Genomic DNA, 21,729 nt, shown 5'->3' on the forward strand with positions numbered 1-21,729 from the left:
ACATAGAAGTAAGATGTCAACCAAACCATTGAAAGGAAATGTTCATTCTGGCCAAAGTAGATTTAAAGCCATAGGACCTAATTAATTCCTGTTGTTAACGTATCTGTTCACAATGCCCCTAAAATAAAGGCAGCAAAAGATGGAGGATGTAACTTTGTTTAATGTGTCCCTTACTTAGAATATTAGTATGTCAGTAGATAAGAAGAGAGATATCAGGGAAGAGAAAAGATATGCAGATATGCTTGTTTCTTCTTGTTAGTCTTTTAGGAAAGTGATAACTCAGAGGGTTAGTGAGAATTTTCAGGAAAATGTATACAGCATGTCTGGCTCTACAAAATGTAAGCAGCCCCAATGGTCACTGGTGGGGTGGTGGTAGACACAGATATCCCAGGAAATAGAAATTTTTGTCTTGTTAGTATTTAGAGAGCCTGTTGAAAAAAAGACTATTGTACGGTGTTTTATTTTTTTGTTTTGGTTTTAGTTTAAATTTTTGAGTTTTATTTTAAATCATCTTGTTAGCTGCTTTTTCCTCTCCTGGCATTTTCTTGCTGCCCCTGGAGCCTCTACTTTGCATTAATGTCCTGTACCCCTTCCTCCTGCTGGGGTCTCCTCTCCTGCTGACACTCAGGAGCCTGTCTCAGAATCACTGTTATCTTTTCTGACTTTGGAGCCTATGGGTAATCTTGGCTTTTCACAGTCTCTTCCTGTGTCTGAGACCTTGACCTCCAAGGAGCTGGACCCCAATCAGTTGTACACGTAGAAAACTGAGCTCCCAGGACTCGGATGCACTTCTCCAGGCTTCTCATATCCTTTGTGCAAGGAGGTTCTTTTTTTTTTTTTTGGTATATATTTTTTAAATTTCAATTTCTTATTTGCAGGGAGGAGCATGTGTTTAGAAATCAGTTCTCTTCTCCTACCGTGAGTGTCTAGGGACTGCCCTAGGCTTGTGAGGCTTAGTGCTTTTACCTACTCTGTGTCCTGGTGACCCTGCAAATAGATTCCTACTCAAACTTTCTGTTTATATGTTCTTGTGGACTGGTGTGTTTTATCGTTAACTAAAAAGAAATTAAATGTATGAAACTGGAAATACTCCATGTTAGTATGTTAATGCCCATACTTTTGTACTTAGATAATTTTGCACATAAGATGGTATACATAAGTCAGTGAAATAGCAAACAAGAACTAGGTTAAGGGAGTAAACGGGGAAGTGGGGAGTTTCCATGTCAAGGCCGTTACATATGGTTTTAAGAATTTCTACAATAGTTTATCTAACATTTATATAACACGAGTGAATAGGGTTCAGTTCACACAGTGAGCATTCTATGCTTCCATTAGAATCTTGCAATTAAACATAAGTATATGGCCTTGGGTTATTATGATTAATAGTCAATATAATAAAAAGCAATGCGTTTTCTAAAAAAATATTTTCTACAAATACAGCTTTAAATAAAATATCTATTGTGAATTTAATGGTAGCTTCTCATTTGTCCCTTTTTCTTTATCTCCATAGATTTTTTTTCATTAATCAGCAGACTGCATCACAACATAATTTCTAGATGAAATGTATTTTCTCCTTTTTAAATACTTTGATATTCTCATCTGTTTTTATGGCATGTTACAGCATGTCTCCAGAGGCACGAAGCATTTTTATTTTCAAGTACATTTATATTAGTTACAGTATCCAGCTGGTTTAGATATAGGATCATTTCCTGTTGGTACAGTTTCCAGGACAATTTCTTTTTCTCCTCACAAAAATGAAAAATGTAATTTAACAAAGATATCCTATAATTGCCTTCATATCTAGCAAAATATCTAGCAAACCGAATACCTTCTTTTATTTAAAACATCTGTCCATTTAATGTCTAGCAATTGTCCAAAGCTACATCATTCATGGGAAACACAGCTGCTGCTATTTTTGATTTAATTTATAGGGAACCAACAGAAATGTCTCCTTAATATTGTGTCCTCTGCTGTTTCATTAGAATAACTTACCTTTTGGGTGTTTACAATTAACTTAGTCTCTTTCAAATTGAGAAAGACTATGACCCACTGTATGGAAACATTCTACACATAACATTACATATTTGTGTGTAATATAAATGTTATATGTGTATATATCTAGCAATCCATCATAATAAAAGGGCATCACGCTGTTCCATTTGTGTAACTAATCTTGTACTAGAGGCACATTTTAATTGCTGGGCTTCTTAATGTTATTTGTGTGCTTTCACTTTAATAGGAGGGTAAAGTCATTTACTGTGAAGTCTTTCTGCTGATTAGAGCCACCAGCTGATGTTTTGTTACTTGCTGTCTTGCATAGAGAAAGGTAGAAGCTCTACAAAAGCTCTTTGTCATAGGCAGGGTGCTGAGGGTTATAAAGGAGAAATCCATTTGTAAATTCTATTTATTGCATACGACCCTTGAAGCCTAAAATTAAGTGTTTAACTTTTACTAGATTATATCTATTTTGACTCAGCCGACTGTAATAACAACAGACACCTAGGTTTATGATATGTGCACAAGGAGAAAGCTTACCTTTTCCAGGGAAATAACCAAAAGATTCCCTTTTGGAACACTAGGCATATAAAAGGGAAGTGGTTACAGTCCCCCGGTGACACACTGTTGTGATTGACAGGAAAAACCAACATGCCTGCCACCTGAGACATCTTGTTCAGGAACTTTCTGGAGGGTAGTAAATTGGTGTTGGCACAAACACAAAAAAATAAAATGACTTGATTCAGCACTTTCCAATTTTAAATCCCCAAACACTAAAGAAAGAAGTAAATATTCATCAAATGATCAAAATTTATATTGATTTTTATTCTACATTAGCAGCTCAAAGTCAAGACTCTTGACAGGGTGGATGTCGGCTTGAATGATTCTCTTTGAAATGAGGATATAGGCTCTGAGCTGAGAGCTACCATGCATTCCTGAACTCTAGACCCTGATTATTAGAGCCCTGGGAGGCTGCGTTTTCAGAGGAAAGTATAAAGACACTTTTGTTTGGCTCTGTTTTGATAACTAAATTGTTATTATTAGTATGTAAAGTAATTCCTGTTACTCCAGCCTTCCCCTGCCCCGCCTCATCTCCTTTTAAAGACAACTATTGTGTAGAAATTCTGGACTGAAGCACAGGTAGTGCCACAGACTTAGTGGCAGCACTGGCCAACATAGCAGTTCTGAGGGAGGAAATGCGGGACCTGCAGGCCGAGGGCGTCCTGACTGTGCCTTCACAATGTACATTTTTTATTTTTAGTTTCTGGTGGAGAGTGAAGGTTTTCTGGAGGTTGCTGTGGAAGGCAGGGATTAGGCGCCTGCTGCAGAATGCAGCATCTGTCACAGCCCAGAGTTCCGCTAAGGGAACAGCAATGGAGAAACATGGAAAATTCCAATCATCCCCTCCAGTCCACACCTTGTAATCACACTTCCCCCACAGTAGCTCACGACATAAAATGCTGAATTTTTAATGAGTTTAACTGCTTGCATTACAAAAAGGAAAGTGTGAACAGTGAATGAAGGGCCTAGGAGCACAACTGTGTGTTAGGTTTGGTTTTTGTCTGTGAGGTGGAGGTGTGTTTCGTTGTATTAATAAAGCATCCGATATGCCATTAAAACAGAGGAGAAAGACATTTTTCCTTATACATAAATTCAAAAGGAATCATGAAATTAGTGTTAATGTTAATTTCCCCACTTTGTTTGAATGTTACCATTTAACAAGTCTCCTTAAAAAGTACAGCGTTAAAATTAAATTTTCTAAATATTATACTAAACGTTTTAATCATTTGTAAGCATGCCAATAAGAATAGAAATGATCACCTAAATATGTAAAATACTTTTTCTGTCTTTTACATAAAGATCCAAGAACTATCCCTAATCTGTCCTGATGCTAGGTGTTCTAGAATGTCAATAAACTCTGATATACTTAAAGTCAATCAGTGTATGCAATGATGTTCACTGAAAAATACTATTTGAATAGTTGAACATTTTAAACTTTCACATAATTTTTTCACATTTCATTTCCTTTGTGCTCCTGTGTATATGTGTGCAATGCTCAGGTAACAGCTTTTAAGATTTTATTCTCTCCTTCCATCATGTGGATCCTAGGACTGAACTTCAGGCATCAAGCTTGGGCAAGTGCCTCTACCCACTGAGCTATCTTGCTGGTCCTGTTGTTCATATATGAACATGTGTGTGTGTTTGTGTGTGTGTGTGTGTGTGTGTGTGTGTGTGTGAAGTTTCAATTTTTTTTTTTATCCAGAAAAAGAACATGCTGAAAAATGTACTAATTGTTTCCTTGGTACATTTTGGAAGGATTTTATTAGTCTAATCCTTGAATGAATGCTTGAGTGTTACTTATGAACCATATTTTTTCTGATTATAGATTATATAATCCCTGAGGGTGCACACAATGTCAAACTTACATTTTATCGTGTACAATGTATTACATGTAAAAGACATTCAAGATGTATTTGTTGAAGGAATTTGTTGAAGGCCATCATTCAAGGTTGCTCCCAAGGAATGCTGCCCTGTGATCCTCTTGCTCAGTGAAGGGAGCTTTGCTATCTTACTCAGGCATGTGTGTTGTCTGCAAGGGTGACCTAGGTTCTCCTGTATTATAACAGCAGTGTGTTATTTCTTTCCAGACAGAATTTTTTTAATTATGTAAAAAAATCTTGAACCACTAACCATGAGCATAAAAACAAAAATAAAAAAAGGAAAAGAAAAAAAAAACAATATACATGATTAATGAAAAGAGGAAATGTGACTCTTAAAATGACGATGGAAACTAAGCCACACAACCATGGACAGGCAGAACTGCGCAGACAACAAAGAGCAGAGGAGGGGAGAGGGGCTGAGCCTCTTGGCCATCAAGAGCTGAGCTCTGAGAACGTGCTTCTTACTCTGCTGGAGCAGAAGGCAAGGCATAGAGAGGGCTAATGCTTGACCTAATTCAACACAAAAAGAAGAGGAAGCGGCGGCAGCAGATAGAGAAATTAAATGTAATCGTGGCTCTTCATAGTGAAGGAAGACAAAATGGGGCTCGAGCCAGAAGACCTATCAGTGTGAACTGCCAAACTGGCATTCTTTAACTCTGAGCGAAGCATGGCAGCTGATGCGCCAGTGTCAATAACGCAAGGGGTAGGAAAATGGAGTGTAGGGGAAACATGGTCTTCATGGACAACCGTCTTTGGTCAGTTCAGAGAATTCTAGCATATAAATTGAGGAATGGACTTTAGATAGGAACGGGGACAACCCTGAAACAGGAGAAGCCTCAGAGAACATGGATCTAGCTGAAAGTTAGAGTGGATTTGGTGGGAATGTGGTTAACAAAGTCTAGTATGGTATAAATTGAGAAGTAAAGACTTTATTTGGGGAAGTCACTAAAGATATTCTAATCTAGGCTAAGCATAAGAATTAAGAGAGGGGCAGAACAGGTTCTAAGACCATCTGCCACCAGGATCAGCGGAGACCCAGAGAAACAGGCCTGGTGAGAACAGGTTCTGACTAGCCAGGGGTCAGAGAGATCTCTGTGGAGCATTCAGAAAGTGTGCCCCTGCCCGGCTTGATCCAGGGACCCAGGAACCCGGCATTGGGCTCTCTGTTTTCAGACAGCAGCTTTTGGGTGCAAAACAGGCACTTGGACCATCCGCTACTGGGAACAGCGGAGACCCAGAGACCCAAACCAAGTACAAGGGAAAGGCTAGAACATATCACTGACAACAAAATGGCAAGAGGAAAGCAAAGAACGTACCCCAGGGAAACCAAGACAACCTGGCAACACTAGAACCCAGCTCTTCCATCACAGCAAAAAGCGGAATGCCAAACACTCCAGAAAAGGAAGACTCAGACCCGAATCCTACCTCAAGATGATGATAGAGATCCTTAAACAAGAACGGGAGGAAAAGCATACAGAAGTAGAAGCTTTTAAAGAAGAAACAAGAAAAACACTCAAAGAATTCAAAGAACTAGAAGAAAACAGAACCAGGGAGATGAAGGAATGGAAGAAGAAATTTAAAACGGAAATGGACACAATAAAGAAAACACTAAAAAAGACAAGCCTAGAGGTGGAAATCCTAAAAAAGAAGTTAGGAGTCACAGATGCAAGCATTTCCAACAGACTACAAGAGATGGAAGAGAGAATCTCAAGGGCCGAAGACAACATTGAAAACATAGATAAAACAGTCAGAGAAGATGCAAAAAAAAAAAAAAATCTCCTAACCCAAAATGTCCAGGAGATCCAGGACACAATGAGAAGAACAAACCTAAGGATAATAGGAATAGAAGAGGGTGAAGAATATTAACTAAGAGGAACAGTAAATATCTTCAACAAAATCATAGAAAAAAACTTCTCCACTCTTAAGAATGAGATGACCACGAGCATAAAAGAAGCCTACAGAACTCCAAATAGGTTGGACCAGACAAGAAATTCCTCCCGACACATAATAGTCAAAACACCAAGTGCCCAAAGCAAAAAAGGAATACTAAAAGCAGTAAGAGAAAAAGGCCATGTAACATATAAAGGCAGACCAATCAGAATCACACCCGATTTCTCAACAGAGACAATGAAAGCTGAAAGAGCCTGGACAGACATCATGCACACCCTAAGAGAGCACAAGTGCCAGCCCAAGCTGCTATACCCAGTGAAACTATCAATCACCATAGATGGAGAGACGAAGATATTCCAAGACAAAACTAAATTTACACAATATTTGAACACAAACCCAGCACTACAACGAATTATAAGTGGAAAACCCAATGCAATGAGGGGAATTACATCATAGTAAAAACAAGAAAACTCCTAAGCAAGAAAACCAAAAGAAGAAAGACACACAGGCACAATTCAAACTACAAAAGCAATAATAGCAGGAAACAGCAACTACTATTCCTTGATATCTATTAACATAAATGGACTCAACTCCCCAATAAAAAGATACAGGCTATCAGACTGGATACATAAACAAAACCCAGAATTTTGCTGCATACAGGAAACTCATCTCAGAGAAAAAGACAGACACTATATTAGAGTAAAAGGTTGGGAAAAAACCTTCCAAGCAAAGGGCCCTAAGAAGCAAGCTGGAGTGGCTATTCAAATATCGAATAAAGTAAATTTCCAACCAAAAGTTATCAAAAAAGATAAGGAAGAACACTTTTAACTCATTACAGGGAAATCTGTCAGGAGGAATTCTCAATCCTTAACATATATGCTTCAAATACAAAAGCACACATATTCATAAAAGAAACCCTACTAAAGCTCAAAAAACACATTTCACCCCACACAATAATAGTTGGAGACTTTAATACCCCACTCTCACCAATAGACAGATCATGGAAACAGAAACTGAACAAGGACACTGTAAAACTATCAGAGACTATCAACAAACTGGAATTAATAGATATCTACAGAACATATCATCCTAAAACAAAAGAATACACCTTCTTCACAGCACCTCACAACACCTTCTTGAAAATTGACTACATAATTGGACACAGAATGAGCCTCAATCGATATAAGAAGATTGAAATACTCCCATGCATCCTTTCAGATATCCATGGTCTAAGGCTAGTCTTTAATAACAACAAAGACAACAAAAAGCCCATATACACATGGAAACTAAACAATGCTCTATTAAATGATTGCAGGGTCAAAGAAGAAATAAAGAAGTTAAGGATTTTCTAGAATTCAATGAAAATGAAAACACGACATACTCAAACCTATGGGATTCAATGAAAGCAGTACTGAGAGGACAACTCATAGCTCTGAGTGCTTCCAAAAAGAAACTGGAGAGAGCATACTCTAGCAACCTGACAGCACAGTTGAAAGCTCTAGAACAAAAGGAAGCAGATACATCCAAGAGGAGTAGACAGCAAGAAATAATCAAACTTAGGGCAGAAATAGACCAAATAGAAACAAAATGAACCATTCAACGAATCAACAAAACCAAGAGCTGGTTCTTTAAGAAAATTAATAAGATTGATAAACCCTTAGCCAGACTAACTAGAGGGCAAAGAGAGAGTATCCAGATTAACAAAATCAGAAAGGAAAGTGGAGACATAACAACTGAAACTGAGGAAATTCAAGAAATCATCAGATCCTACTACAAAAGCCTATACTCAATAATGCTCAAAAATTTGGAGGAAATGGATGAATTTCTAGACAGATACAAGATCCTAAAGTTAAACCAAAACCAGGTAAACCATATAAATAATCCCATAACACCTAAAGAAATAGAAGCTCTCATCAAAAGCCTCCCAACCAAAAAAAGCCCAGGTCCAGATGAGTTCAGTGCAGAATTTTATCAGACATTTATTGATGACATAATACCAATACTCTCCAAACTATTCCACAAGATAGAATCATATGGAATATTACCTAACTCATTTTTTGAGGCTACAATAACCCTTGTTCCTAAACCACACAAAGACCCTACAAGGAAAGAGAACTTCAGACCAATCTCACTTATGAACATTGATGCAAAAATACTCAACAAAATCTTTGCAAACCAAATCCAAGAACACATCAAAACGATCATTCACCATGGTCAAGTAGGCTTCATCCCTGGGATGCAGGGACGGTTTAATATACGAATATCCATCAATGTAATCCACCATATAAACAAACTCAAAGAAAAAAAACCACACGGTCATGTCACTAGATGCTGAGAAATCATTTGACAAAATTTAACACCCCTTCATGTTAAAAGTCCTGGAAAGAACAGGAATCCAAGGCCCACACCTAAGTATAATATAAGAAATATACAGCAAACCAACAGCCAACATCAAACTTAACCATGGGAAACTTGAAGCAATCCCACGAAAATCAGGGACTCGACTAGGCTTCCCACTATCCTGCTACCTATTCAACATAGTATTGAAAGTTTTTGCCGGAGAAATTAGACAGCAAAAGGAAATCAAAGGGATACAAATTAAAAAGGAAGAAGTAAAAACATTACTATTTGCAGATGACATGATAGTGTACTTAAGCAACCCCACAAATTCCACCAGAGAACTCATACAGCTGATAAACAAGTTCAGCAAAGTGGCTGGATATAAAATTAACAAAAACAAATCAGTAGCCTTCCTATATTCAAAGGAAAAACATGTTGAGAAAGAAATTAGGGAAAATATACCCTTCACAATAGTCACAAACAATATGAAATACTTTGGTGTGACACTAACTAAGGAAGTGAAGAACCTGTATGATAAGAACTTCAAACCTCTAAAGAAGGAAATCGAGGAAGATCTCAGAAAATGGAAAGATCTCCCATGCTCATGGATTGGAAGGATCAACATTTTAAAAATCGCCATCTTACCAAAAGCAGTATACAGATTCAATGCAATCCAATTCTTCATTGAGTTGGAAAGAGCAATGTACAATTTCATCTGAAATAACAAAAGACCTAGAATAGCAAAATCCATCCTCAACAACAAGAAAAGATCTGCAGGAATCACTATCCCTGACCTCAAGCTATATTACAAGGCAATTGTGCTAAAAGCTGCATGGTACTGGTACCGAAATAGGCACGTGGATCAATGGAACAGAATAGAAGATCTAGAAATGAGCCCTCACATATATGGTTACCTGATTTTTGACAAAGGTGCTGTAAACATTCAATGGAAAAAGGAACAACCTATTCAACAAATGGTGCTGGTCCAACTGGTACTCAGCCTGCAGAAGAATGAAAATAGACCCTTTCTTATCTCCTTGTACAAAGCTCAAGTGTAAGTGAATCAAAGATCTCCACATTAATCCAGGTACACTGAAAGTATTAGATGAGAAATTAAGAAAAACCTTAGAATACATAGGCACAGGAGAAAAATTCCTGAACAAAACACCAATGGCTCTTGCTCTAAGGTGAAAGATTGACAAATGGGACTTAATGAGATTGCAAAGTTTCTGTAAGGCTAAGAACACTGTCAAGAAAACAAAATGACAGCCATCAGAGTAGGAAAAGATTTTTACCAACCCCACATCAGATAGAGGCCTAATATCCAAGGTATACAAAGAACTCAAAAAGCTAGACACTAGAGAATCAAACAACCCTATTAAATATGGGGTACAGAGTTAAACAAAAAGTTCTTAATCGAGGAATATCGAATGGCTGAGAAACATCTAAGGATGTGCTTGACATCCTTAGCCATCAGGGAAATGCAAATCAGAACAACCCTGAGATTCCACCTCATACCAGTCAGATTGGCCAAGAACCAAAACTCAGATGACAGCAGATGGTGGTGAGGATGAGGAGAAAGAGGAACACTTCTCCACTGTTGGTGGGATTGTAAACTGATACAACCACTCTGGAAATCAGTCTGGTGATTCCTCAGAAAATTGGACATAGTCCTACTTGAAGATCCAGCTATTCCACTTCTGGGCATATACCCCAGAGACACTCCAATATACAACAAAGACGCATGCACCACAATGTTCATAGCAGCTTTATTTATAATAGCCGGAAGCTGGAAAGAACCCAGATGTCCTTCAGTAGATGAATGGATACAAAAATTGTGGTACATTTACACAATGAAGTACTACTCAGCTATCAGAAACAATGACTTAACAAAATTCTTAAGAAAATGGCTGCATCTAAAGAATATCATCCTGAGTGAGATAACCCAGTCACAAAAGAACAGACATAATATGCAGTCACTGATAATGGAATACTAACCCCAGAAAACTCGAACACCCCAGAAACACTCACAGACAGTGTGAAGTTCAAGAAAAAAAAAAAAAAAAAAGAAAAGAAAAAACCATTATGCTCAATCCTTCCACACCAAGAAAACTTTGACTAATTGTGAGTTACATCCTGTTTTACATGTACTTTATGATTATTGTAACTTGTAAGACCTTAATGCACACTATGAAACCTTTGAAAAAAAAAAGCCAAGCACTAACAAAAATGTATTCATATACTTTAATGTAAAAATGCTTAAAATTTGTTCATTTATCATTGTTTTTAAAAATAAAGTTGTTAAAAAAAATTAAGAGAGACACTCAGAGGAAGCAGACATACCTGAAAGCCTGTGGTTAAGGCGTGGGTTTCTTTAACTGAGAGCCATGGTACATTTTATAATATTCACATTGCGTTAAACAGTCCCTAAGGAACTTAAGTGAGGTCATAAGGTGGCTCCTGAGAGACATGTCTTTGAGTTTCTATTGCTCCAGGACCTTAAACAACTTTAAGAGGAAAGAGTGTATCCCATTTTATACTTCCAAACCACAGTTCATCTTAGGGCATTCGGGTCAGAAACTTATTCAAACTGGAGTCAGAGGCAGGAACAGAAGTAGAAGCCACAGAGGAGCCCTATTTACTGTTTGCTTTTTATAGCCTTCTCAGCCTGCCTTCGTAAGGAGCCCAGAACCACCAGCCTATAGGTGGTCCACCTACAGTAAGCTGGGCTTTTTAATGTTATTTGACTACTGTAAATCATCAATCAAAAAAATGTACCACAGGTTTGCCAACAAGCCAATCAGATGGGAGCATTTTCTCAGTAAGGTTCCCCCTTTCCAAATGTTTCTAGAACATGTCAAGTTGGTTTAAATCTAGCCAGCCAGAGGCACCTAATAAAATTATAACTGATAAGGTAAAACTCTAAATCACAGGCATACAGGAGCTGCCTTTACCATTAACTGTGTCTGCTGTCTCAGGCTTTAAGCTTGGTTCATTGCTATTCTAATATAAACTATCTGCATATGATAAGAATTCTGTCTCTGTTGGCAAGAGAAGCTAACAGCAGTTGTGATGGAATCTTGCCTCTCAATTGGCCAGGAGCTTTAATCACACTCCTGCATAGAGCCTCTTCCCCTTTTCATGCCCATGAATTTCCATGTTGGAGGATGAAGAGATGGCTTAGTGGTTAAGAGCACTCACTGCTCGTCCATAGGTCCCGAGTTCAATTCTCAGCACCACATGGTGGCTCACAACCATCTGTAATGGGATCAGATGCCCTCTTCTGGTGTGACTGGAGACATCAACAGTATACTCATGTAGATAAAGTAAATAAAAATAAAATCTCAAAAAGATGTTCATGCCTTTCATCATGTGCCTCAGTTTCTCCCTATTAGTCTTAAGGGTTGCAGGGTGCTGAAAACCATCTGTAGTCGCTTTCATGATGTGTGAGAGCCAAGATCCTACTTGCCTATAGATCAAAAGCCTCAACCTTTCTGGTCTGAAGGGAACATGAGAGGTTCTGAGCTTGGAGATTGGGAAGGTCAGCATTTGGGAGGAACCTGGAAGAGATGATGTCATTACTCAAGACATCAAAGTATGTACAAGGAATCAAGGCTGTAATAGATTATTCTGAGAAAGATTAACACCAAAAAGAGTAGGGTCTCTCTGTCATGAGGTGATTGATGTTAGTAAATTGTTAAAACTTAAGGTAGGATCTGACAAATATTTTATTTGGGTATGTAAATTTTAGAGGACCAGGATACATTGTCCCTAGCTGTCATGTATATATACTACATCCTGTTTATAGTGGGAAAAGTTCCTTTAGTCTGAACATTAGCGCCACCAGATCTTAGTTACAGCAATTTTTTTGTCAACTTAACTTTAAAGTGTATATTTTTAGTTAATACTAATGCTATGATCATACATAAAAGAATAATTTGAAAAAGGAAATAAATTTAAAAGAAAACAGTATGAGGTTATCATCACTGAGTATGTGTTATGCAAACAGTGTCTGAAGGAAAATAGTGGATCAAATCTAGACGCACTGAGGTACTAGCCACTATAAGCTTAGTGTATCTTTCTACTCTTGTGGGAGTGGCTGTGATTTGTCCTTCCTGGCATGACACTGACTCATATTTAGAATTTAATGGTGAGGCCTCTAAGATCAGAATCATGATCTGTCTTTGAAAAAGTCTATGTTAGCCCCCTTTCTGTATTATGACCAATTATGTCATCGTCATCATCATCGTCATCGTCATTGTCACTTGGCTATACTTTCCTTCTGAATGTTTGAGGCTATGCATGTAGCTAAAAAATTAGCCATGCTTTTCTTTTTGACCACTAAAATCAGATGAGGTTCTTTAGGGAGAAGTCCTATCGCTCCTTTAGTTTTTTTTTCCTTGTACCATCTTCCCTTGGAAGCATTGAAGATGTGCTTGCACATCTCTTTGTAAACTGAAGAATGAGTTACAGCTAAATTTTATCTTTGTTATGATCCTTGAAACCTGACAAGAGATTTTAATAATCTTCAACTCTGTTGTTTTAGTTCTCTGATGATAATTCACTAGAAAACATAATTACTTCATTAGAACATAAAGTATTTTTTAAGCATGCTTTCATATACCTATGCTATCTTTAAGTTTTAACTTTCATAAAAAAAAGTTGTGACATACTCTAACTTTGGTTTTTTTCTAATCGCTTTTGTTTTAGTTTGGAAGTTTCCTTAGGGGGAAAAAAATCTTTCTAATATGTTTTTATCTTCTTAAGATGAAAAAAGTTGTTGTTTTACTAAACCAAACATTTATTGGTTTCATGGTTCTTATCTAATTTAGTTTCTTAAAATTTTTAGAAAACATCTCATTTTAAGTAAAATATAGAAAACTCGTACAAAATATGTTAACATTTATTTGAAAACATTTCTTAAATCAATAAATTAAAATTAATTTGTAGAGAATAGAATCCTATTATAGTGGTCACTTAGAAACTGTTTTTGTATTAAAGATCTTCAACAGTGCTTTAGAGAAATTCCAGACCCTCTCAGAAGAAGTTAGCAATGAAGGTTGGGACAGAGGTATCCCCCCTCCCCCATTCTCTAGTGTCACTCTCAGCAGCCAAAGTAGTTTTCCTAAACCTTTAGAGAACTCATCAAACATGATGGCACACACATTTTAATCTCAGCACTCAGGAGACAGAGGCAGATCTCCATGAGTTTGAAGCCAGCTTGGTTTACATAGTGAATTCCAGGCCAGCCAGGGTTACACAGTAAGACTTAGTCTCAAAACAAAACTTTTAGGTAACCTCAACTCAGAACCAACTAAGATTCCTGGCTTTGATGCAGAAAAGAATTTCAAGACTAGCCAGTATGAAGCAGAGTTTTTCTAATAAAGATATTTTCATATATATTTAAGGATTCAGATTAAGAGAGAAGAAGTAAGACACACCAGAAAAACATGTTATGGGCTTCTCTAAGAAAGTTGTCAAGGTTAATGTTAATGTTTTCAAGAAGCTTAACCCATCAAAAGATAGATAAATAGATGAATGGATGGATGGATGGATGGATGGATGGATGGATGGATGGATGGATGGATGGAATGATGGGTGAATATATAGAACAGCAGATAAATATAGAATATTTGTTATAATGACTTATAGGCTATATGTCCAGGTGTGATTCATATTAGAATGTATCTTGCCACCTCAAGACCCAGATTAAAAGTCCATGTCATCCCATTTCAAGATCTAGATTGGAAGTGGATCTTTCTACTTTAAATTAAGCAAAAGAAAGCCTTCAGAAGTATGACCTCTCTTTGGGGGTTTTATTTTAGATAAAGTCAAGTAGACAGCCAGGCTGAGTTATCACACTGAGCTCCTCTCAAAGTGGCAGGAGCTGCGCAAGCATAGGTTGGTTACTCATGAGATAATCATCTCATCTTGTGGAAGGAGGAGCTGTAGAAGACCATGGACATCACGTGTGGCTTTGTTGGCTCTTTGTTATGCTCAGAATAGTGTTTGACTTCCCTCTTCTGCACCCTCCAGTATGCACCTTTTACTTTAAACTCTTTATTCAAATGCCGAAAGCTCTAGTCACCATTCTGAGTGTATCTTCATGACTTTGGGCTCTTAAAGAAATCAATTATTCTGCCATGGAGATGATTCCACCTACCAAAGTCATACTTATCACCACCTCTGTCAGCTGTGCTGCCTCTCCTCTGCCTTCAGGTGGTTGTTTTATTTCTGATTTCAATGTCACTTGGCACAGGCCTTCACCTTCTATACTGTACTCCCTTAGAGGAAGAGACTGTGTTTTATCTCTCTACTACCCATAGTGGCTGGCAGTTCTTCAGATAAAATAACCTCTCAGCAAATATACAAGAGATAAATGGGTGGGTGGACAGCACACATCATCAGCCATTATTTGTCTAATGCCACTCTTGGTCCAGACACTAGCAAGGTGCTCAGAATGCAAAATTTCAAGGGTGCAGACACAGCTGCTTCTAATATTTGAAATTCAAAGACAATCCAAAACTATATCAAACACGAAAAGTAAGAAGCTCACATATGCATGTGTTGTATAGGACAGTAACCCTGGCCTTGAAATAAAGCAAGGTTTGTCTTAACAATGCCACTGAGAAAGGACTCTCTGAGAAGTATCAAGCCAGGTGCAAACTGAAAGGTAAAATATTTTCAAAAAAATGCTCTAGAAAAAAGGAATAATACATGGGAAATCCACAAGACAACAAATCCCCAACACTTGGAATGTTTAAAGAATTTTAAAAGGCAAATAAAATTAAATAAAGCAAGAACATGGCTATTCAAAGGTCTAGCCTAGGCAAGATATTGCTTAGCCTGAAGGAGAAGCTAGTTTCTTGAGCCTGAGTGAGCCAGTTCATGTCTTATAAGGGCCACTCTTGACAGTGTCAGAGAAAACAATTGGAGGGATAGAAGTGATTGGCAGGAGATAGATGCTAGATAATAATTGTTAGAACATAAGACACAAAGAAGGCTTGAAGGAGGCATGGGTAATGCTGACTGAGAGACTAGAGATACGCTGTAGAGGATGAATCCCTATCATAAGGGTTTGCTCATGAGAACCGAAGACAGGAAGTCAAGATAACCTTGGCTGTTCCTTTAACAAGGAAGAACTGAAACATTTGGAGAATTTGGGACTGCAAGGTTACGCTTTAAACAGTGGGACCTAAAGCAATCTAAGTCAGGTGAGTGGTGTAAAGCTCAGAGGGGATGGCTAAAGGCATTACTATATAGATGACACTTAAAATAATACTTAAGGCTATGAAGAAGAGCCCAGCCCAAGCTCCGACACACCAATGATCTTTGCAGTGACACAAAACGATCAACTGGAGAACGGGAATATCCAGAAGGTCGGATGTTGGAGAAGAAATGAAGTAGAACACCTGAGGCTTTACTGCACCAGCTGGGCTGAGCTGTGCTAATGCCCAGACTGGAGAAAGGAGGGGCACTTTCCTCTTCTCACGGTGTTGGCTGGGCCAGGGAGTTCGCACTCTATTCTAATTCCAACAGTTGCATCTGAGCTACTGTTCAAATTGCAATATTCCTGCAAGATCAAAGATCTTCCTCGGATTGTCCTACCAGCATCTCTAGCCCAGTTCACTGCTGTATTTGCTCAACATCTCAGCAACCTGGAAATGAAGAGGCACACCTACCACTAAGTCTCATTCTTTCTACTTAATAAAAACGTTCTAATCCCATTTTAACTTACCTCTAATATCTATCAGGCTAAGTTTCCATATGTAAAATACAGTGAAGTTTTAAAGTACGCACAGTTATCCTAGATGATAATTAAAACTCTTTTATCCAGAGAAATAGTGACACTGGTTCTGAAAATAGTATTTTCTTCAGAACTGTCTCCTTCAAGTTTATGTTTAGATTAAAGTTTAGCAGTAGAAAAGAAACTTAAGAGAGTCTACATTCTATAGAGGGATTTAGAATGGCAGTGCCACTCAGTCTTAGAAACAAACAAAACCCTATCTATGTCCATCAGCACATTCTGAATGAATTAAAAACAGAAGTAGAACAGAGATGGGTCAGGAAGGACCAGAACTGTCTAGTCATCTGCTTATAGTGAAGGGAATTTTCTATGCAAGGAAGAACTTAAGAGACTAATTATATTCTGAGTTGTTTTCTGGACTTTTTTACACATACCACTGTTAGGATGTTCCATCTGTACACAGAAATGGCTGTGAACCACTAAAGAATGAAGGCTGATTATTTTTCTGTAATAGTGATAAGTCCCTGTTTTGTCTTCGTCATGAGCCTTTTTGTGAACAATAGCACATACTTGTAAGATCACTACCCAGAGTGAGGCATGGCCCAGCACATTACTTACATAGCTGACATAAGCCTCCACAAGTATGTTTCTAATGGCCCAGATGTATCATTCTAAAAGGTTTTCTACATCGTACCCAGTCCACGTTAACTTTCTCATTGTGCCCCTTGATTTCTGGGGGAGGGAAGGTTGTAGCATTTGGGAGATGGTTTTTAAATTCTTTGACTATTATTTAATACCTTTTTAAATCTTATTTGTCACAGAAAAGTCTGACATAAGCTTTTAAAAAAGGTTTATTTTTCTTTTGTGTTTATGTGTTTGTTTGAATGTATGCTTGTATATGTGTGTATGTGTACATATGTGTGTGTGAATGTATACTTATGTGAGTGTATGTTGGGAGGTACATGGAACTGTGTGAAAGTCCAGAAGAGAGTGTTAGAGGCCCTGGAGTCATGTTTGTGGTGTTCTGGGCTTGTTCTGTGGGTCTTGGATCCAAATTCTTATCCTGACAGTTGTGAAGCAAATGTTCTTCATCACTGAGCCATTTTACATGCCTCGCAGGCTCTTTACAAAATTGTCAAATCATTGATTAACTTTATTCTTTAAAACATATTTTTAGGAGGCTGGAGCAATGGCTCGGTGGTTAAGGACACTGCTTTTCTAGAGGTCCTTGGCAACTTAATGTATTATATATAGTCTCTTTTGTTTTTCAAATTTGTGGTGCTTGAAATAAAATTCAGGGCTTCAGGATTCTGGGTAAGAGGTTGTCTTAGTCAGGGTTTATATTCCTGGACAAACATTATGACCAAGAAGCAAGGTGGGGAGGAAGAGGTTTATTCAGCTTAAACTACCATATCGCTGTTAATCACCAAAGGAAGTCAGGACTGGAACTCAAGCAGGTCAGGAAGCAGGAGCTGATGCAGAGGCCATGAAGGGATGTCAATTACTGGTTTGCTTCCCCTGGCTTGTTCAGCCTGCTTTCTTATAGAACCCAGGTCTACCAATCCAGGGATGGCACCACCCACAATGGGCTGGGCTCTCCCCCCTTGATCACTATTTGAGAAAATGCCTTACAGCTGGATCTCATGGAGGCATTTCCTCAACTGAGGCTTCTTTCTCTGTGATAACTCCAGTTTGTGTCAAGTTGACACAAAACCAGTCAGTACAGAGGTCTACCACTGAGCTACATCCTCAGTCCCTAACATACATTTTCCTTTAATTTTTGAGATTATAAAATAATAATAGTATTGCTCTAATCCCATCCCTTCTCCCAAACCTTCCCATACATTATACCCATAAAGTCTCACCAACACAACTGCTTAGACATGAACTGAACACAGACAGCACTAGATATGACAAAGTGGGCGGGGAAAGCCCAAGGGTCCTCAGTCCTACACAAAGACCTGCAGGAAGAAATAGTCTTCCTCGGGGAACAGCACACCAAATGGCTACCCAGTACCAATGGTCAGCTCTGAAAGCATACATACATGCAACATTATATAGATCAAGCGGGCTATATTTAGGAATATTTGTATACACATATATGATATATATGTATACAATTCTTAATCTGATTATCTTCTTATTCAAGTCAGTTGGTCTGAGCAAAAAAAAAAATCTAGATGGATGAATAGAAACTGGTTTTGAACTTTCTGAAACTTTAACACATAACTATAGTAATTTGAACATTGTCTCTTTAAATTCTCCATGAAAATTTAGAACATTAACATCTGTCTGCTTGGGAAAGGCAACAAGATAGATAGGTTCAGGCCCCTCTATAATCACTGCTTTGTGAGACTCCTTTTTTTTCCATAGTCGAGTCTTAAAAACAAAACTCCAGGCAAAAGGCCTTCATTGGTTCTGGAGGCTAAGAATAGAGGTTTGTGTCTGGCTTAAGTTCTTTTCCATATTAACAAGTTCTAGTGACTACCTAATAGCTGAGCTTAACTATTTTTTTCCCAGGGAAATACACAGTTGGAATTATGAAATAGTTTTAACATTGATCAGATATGTTAATGGTTGTGTTTGATTTTCTGAAGCATACTAAAGGAAATCCAAGATTACCTTAGTCCACAGCACATGAGAACTCAGCCCTGCCTCTTCCCTTCCATCACAGAGAAGCATGCCCTTGAGGAATTTCAATTTCAGTCTCAGCTGTGTTCTAGGGAACCCAAAGCCACAGGGATCATGACAGAGATAAACAAAGCATCTACCCAATGCATTTCTGTACAAAAAGAGTTCAGCATTCTTTAACCTCTGAATGAGAAAATAATGATAAGAAGAAGAAAAATAAGAAGAAGAAGAAGAAGAAGAAGAAAGAAAGAAAGAAAAAAGTGAGCATTGACTGTAATTACTTTCTTTAGTGAAATTACTTAGTTTCTTTTGCAGTGAGCCCCCAAGTGTTTATGAAAGGTAACAATTCAAGTCTATGTGTAAAAAAGTCACTATACTCGTGATTTAAAATTATTAAGATAACAGTAGAGTAAAAAAATGCTATAAATGAAGTATATTACCATTATTAAATATGTAGTAGAATTAATGGTAAGCCTTTTACTTCTCTCCAGTGGAGAAAATAAAAAGGCTTTCAGAAAAGAAATAAATATACACACATGAACCATCCCAGGGTTAGGAATTGAAAGGAGACTTCTTTTAAAAGGCTATGTGTGCCAAACACGAGGAAGACTATTGTTAAGGAATTTCACATGATTTTTTATGTAAAGTTCCATTGTGCTATGTTATGATCTCGGGGCTAGTTTGTGATATTTACCAAGTCTTCTGAGAATTCATTTATTCAGGTCATATTTTAAGAAGGAACTTCTAAGACTCGGATCTATAATGCAATTCAGTAATACGCCCAGCTGATCCCATTAAACCCAACCCTGCACAAGCCATAGAATGGTGTGAACAGTTCCCTTTCTCTAAGTCCTTACGCCTCACTTGCGATGCCTTCCTTCCGGATTAAAAGAGTGATTCTCTGCTTCTCTCTGCAGGCTGAGGTCCAGCTCTGCTACCTGGAAGCACAGAGAGATGCCGTCGAGCAGATGTCCCTCAAGCTGTACAGTGAGCAGTACACCAGCGGTAGCAAGCGGAAAGAAGAGTTTGCTGACATGTCCAAAGCGCATTCGGTGGGAAGCAATGGGTAGGGACTGTTCTTTATGCCATTTTGGTCTCACTACACGACTTTTTCAGTGACATTCTTCCAGCAGGTATTAGGCAGGCTTTTTTCCCCAGCAGGTAGAAGAGGAAACACCCAGTCAAGGGCTGGTGTTGAGGACTGTGGGTTTTATCAGCCTCTACAGCCTAAGCCAAAATTCCCGACTTTTGTTACTGTCTATAAAAGATGACCTTGTGGTTTAAGAGTGCTTTTGAGACTACGTTTTATCCGAAATATTGGCCTTTCTTCTTCATAGATTATTTTAAAAATGTATATCCCCCCTCCATCTTACCATCACGGTTTACGTTAAAGCCTGCTTATGGAATTTCTGAGCACCTGATCTTCATCAGAAACTTGGAAGAACATAAGATTGAGATCTAGTAATTGCCTAGAGTATATGGTTTAGCCACCAACTTTCTCACCAAATCAGCTGAAATTATAGACTAGTTCTTGATTTTATTTCTAAACATTTGGGACGGGATCTCATGTAATCCAAGCTGGTCGTGAGCTCAGTGAGTAGTAGTGGTTGACCCCAAACTCCATTTTCCCCACCTCCACATCCTGAGTGCAGAGGTGGCATGGAAGGTGCCTGGAAGGACTAACCCCTGTGATGTTGACAGTGTGTAAAAGAAGGCAACAGTGTCTGTGTTCTGTGCACACTTTATTCAGCCTGAGATATATGGCTCCACGTAGATACCACAGTCTTCAATTGTTGTCGTGTATTTAGATATTTTTGAACATCTGTAAAGCTCTACAGACATTGCCCAGTGTGTTTATAGATTTCTCTCTTCTCTAACTCAGTTCTAATATTGAAGAGATGATCACTAAAGAGCAAAAGTAAGGATGAAGTTAAATTCATTCATAGCTTTAATACGCAGTCATCTTTTTCATTTTTACACTTGGGCTAGGCAACAAGATACAGACACTATTCTCTGATGTTACATTACATGTGTGTAGTATGATATAAACCTGTGCAAATAACACTGTCCAGAATATTTCTCCAAAATATTCTGCAGCAGGAAAGAAGCCTTGTCTTGTACTTGGGAGCATTCTTTTTCTCTTTTGAGACAGGGTCTCATTATGTACCGCTGACTATCTTAGAACTCTTTACACAGACCAGGCTGGCCTTGAACTCACAGAGATCCACCAGGCTCTGCCTCCCAGGTTCTAGAATTAAAGGTGTGCACCACTACACACACCTGGCTTGTATTTGTCTTTTGAAGTACTTAGATTTGTAATGGACTAACAACCCTCATACAATGTTGAGGGTTAAATTAGCTCATAGATTAGAGATTATGTCCTGTTATTAAAAAGAAACCCTTAGGATATAAGATAAATATTAGATACATATTTGTTTAGTAATGAGAACAAAATAATCTATATGATGTTTTCTACACACAAGACCTGTTATGTATTTAGTTGACTTGTGCTACTTGACTCAGTAGACTCGGAAAATTTTCTGTTCACTAAAGGGTAAGAACAGCAGCAACTGAGAAGGGAAAAGGTTAAATCTTAGAGCATGAACAATCAACTGCTTTGAGGCCTTATGTGCTTTAAGATTCCAAAAGGCCTAAGCAGTCTCCGGTGTGCATACAAGCTCAGAC

The 21,729-nt window shown here is 38.1% G+C and overlaps 1 protein-coding gene across 1 annotated transcript in view; it reads left to right on the forward strand.

The window, feature by feature from the left end:
- Positions 1-21,729, forward strand: part of AKAP6 (A-kinase anchoring protein 6) — a gene marked incomplete at its 5' end in the record, with an annotated part of 305,320 nt that overhangs the window by 171,187 nt on the left and 112,404 nt on the right. The window contains one exon of the mRNA XM_080912298.1: positions 19,962-20,110. Coding sequence (XP_080768424.1) covers positions 19,962-20,110 — 149 coding nt within the window. The remainder of the gene's footprint in view (positions 1-19,961; positions 20,111-21,729) is intronic.

This window comes from Micromys minutus, assembly GCF_963924665.1.
Source record: "Micromys minutus genome assembly, chromosome: 1".
Taxonomy (NCBI): domain Eukaryota; kingdom Metazoa; phylum Chordata; class Mammalia; order Rodentia; family Muridae; genus Micromys; species Micromys minutus.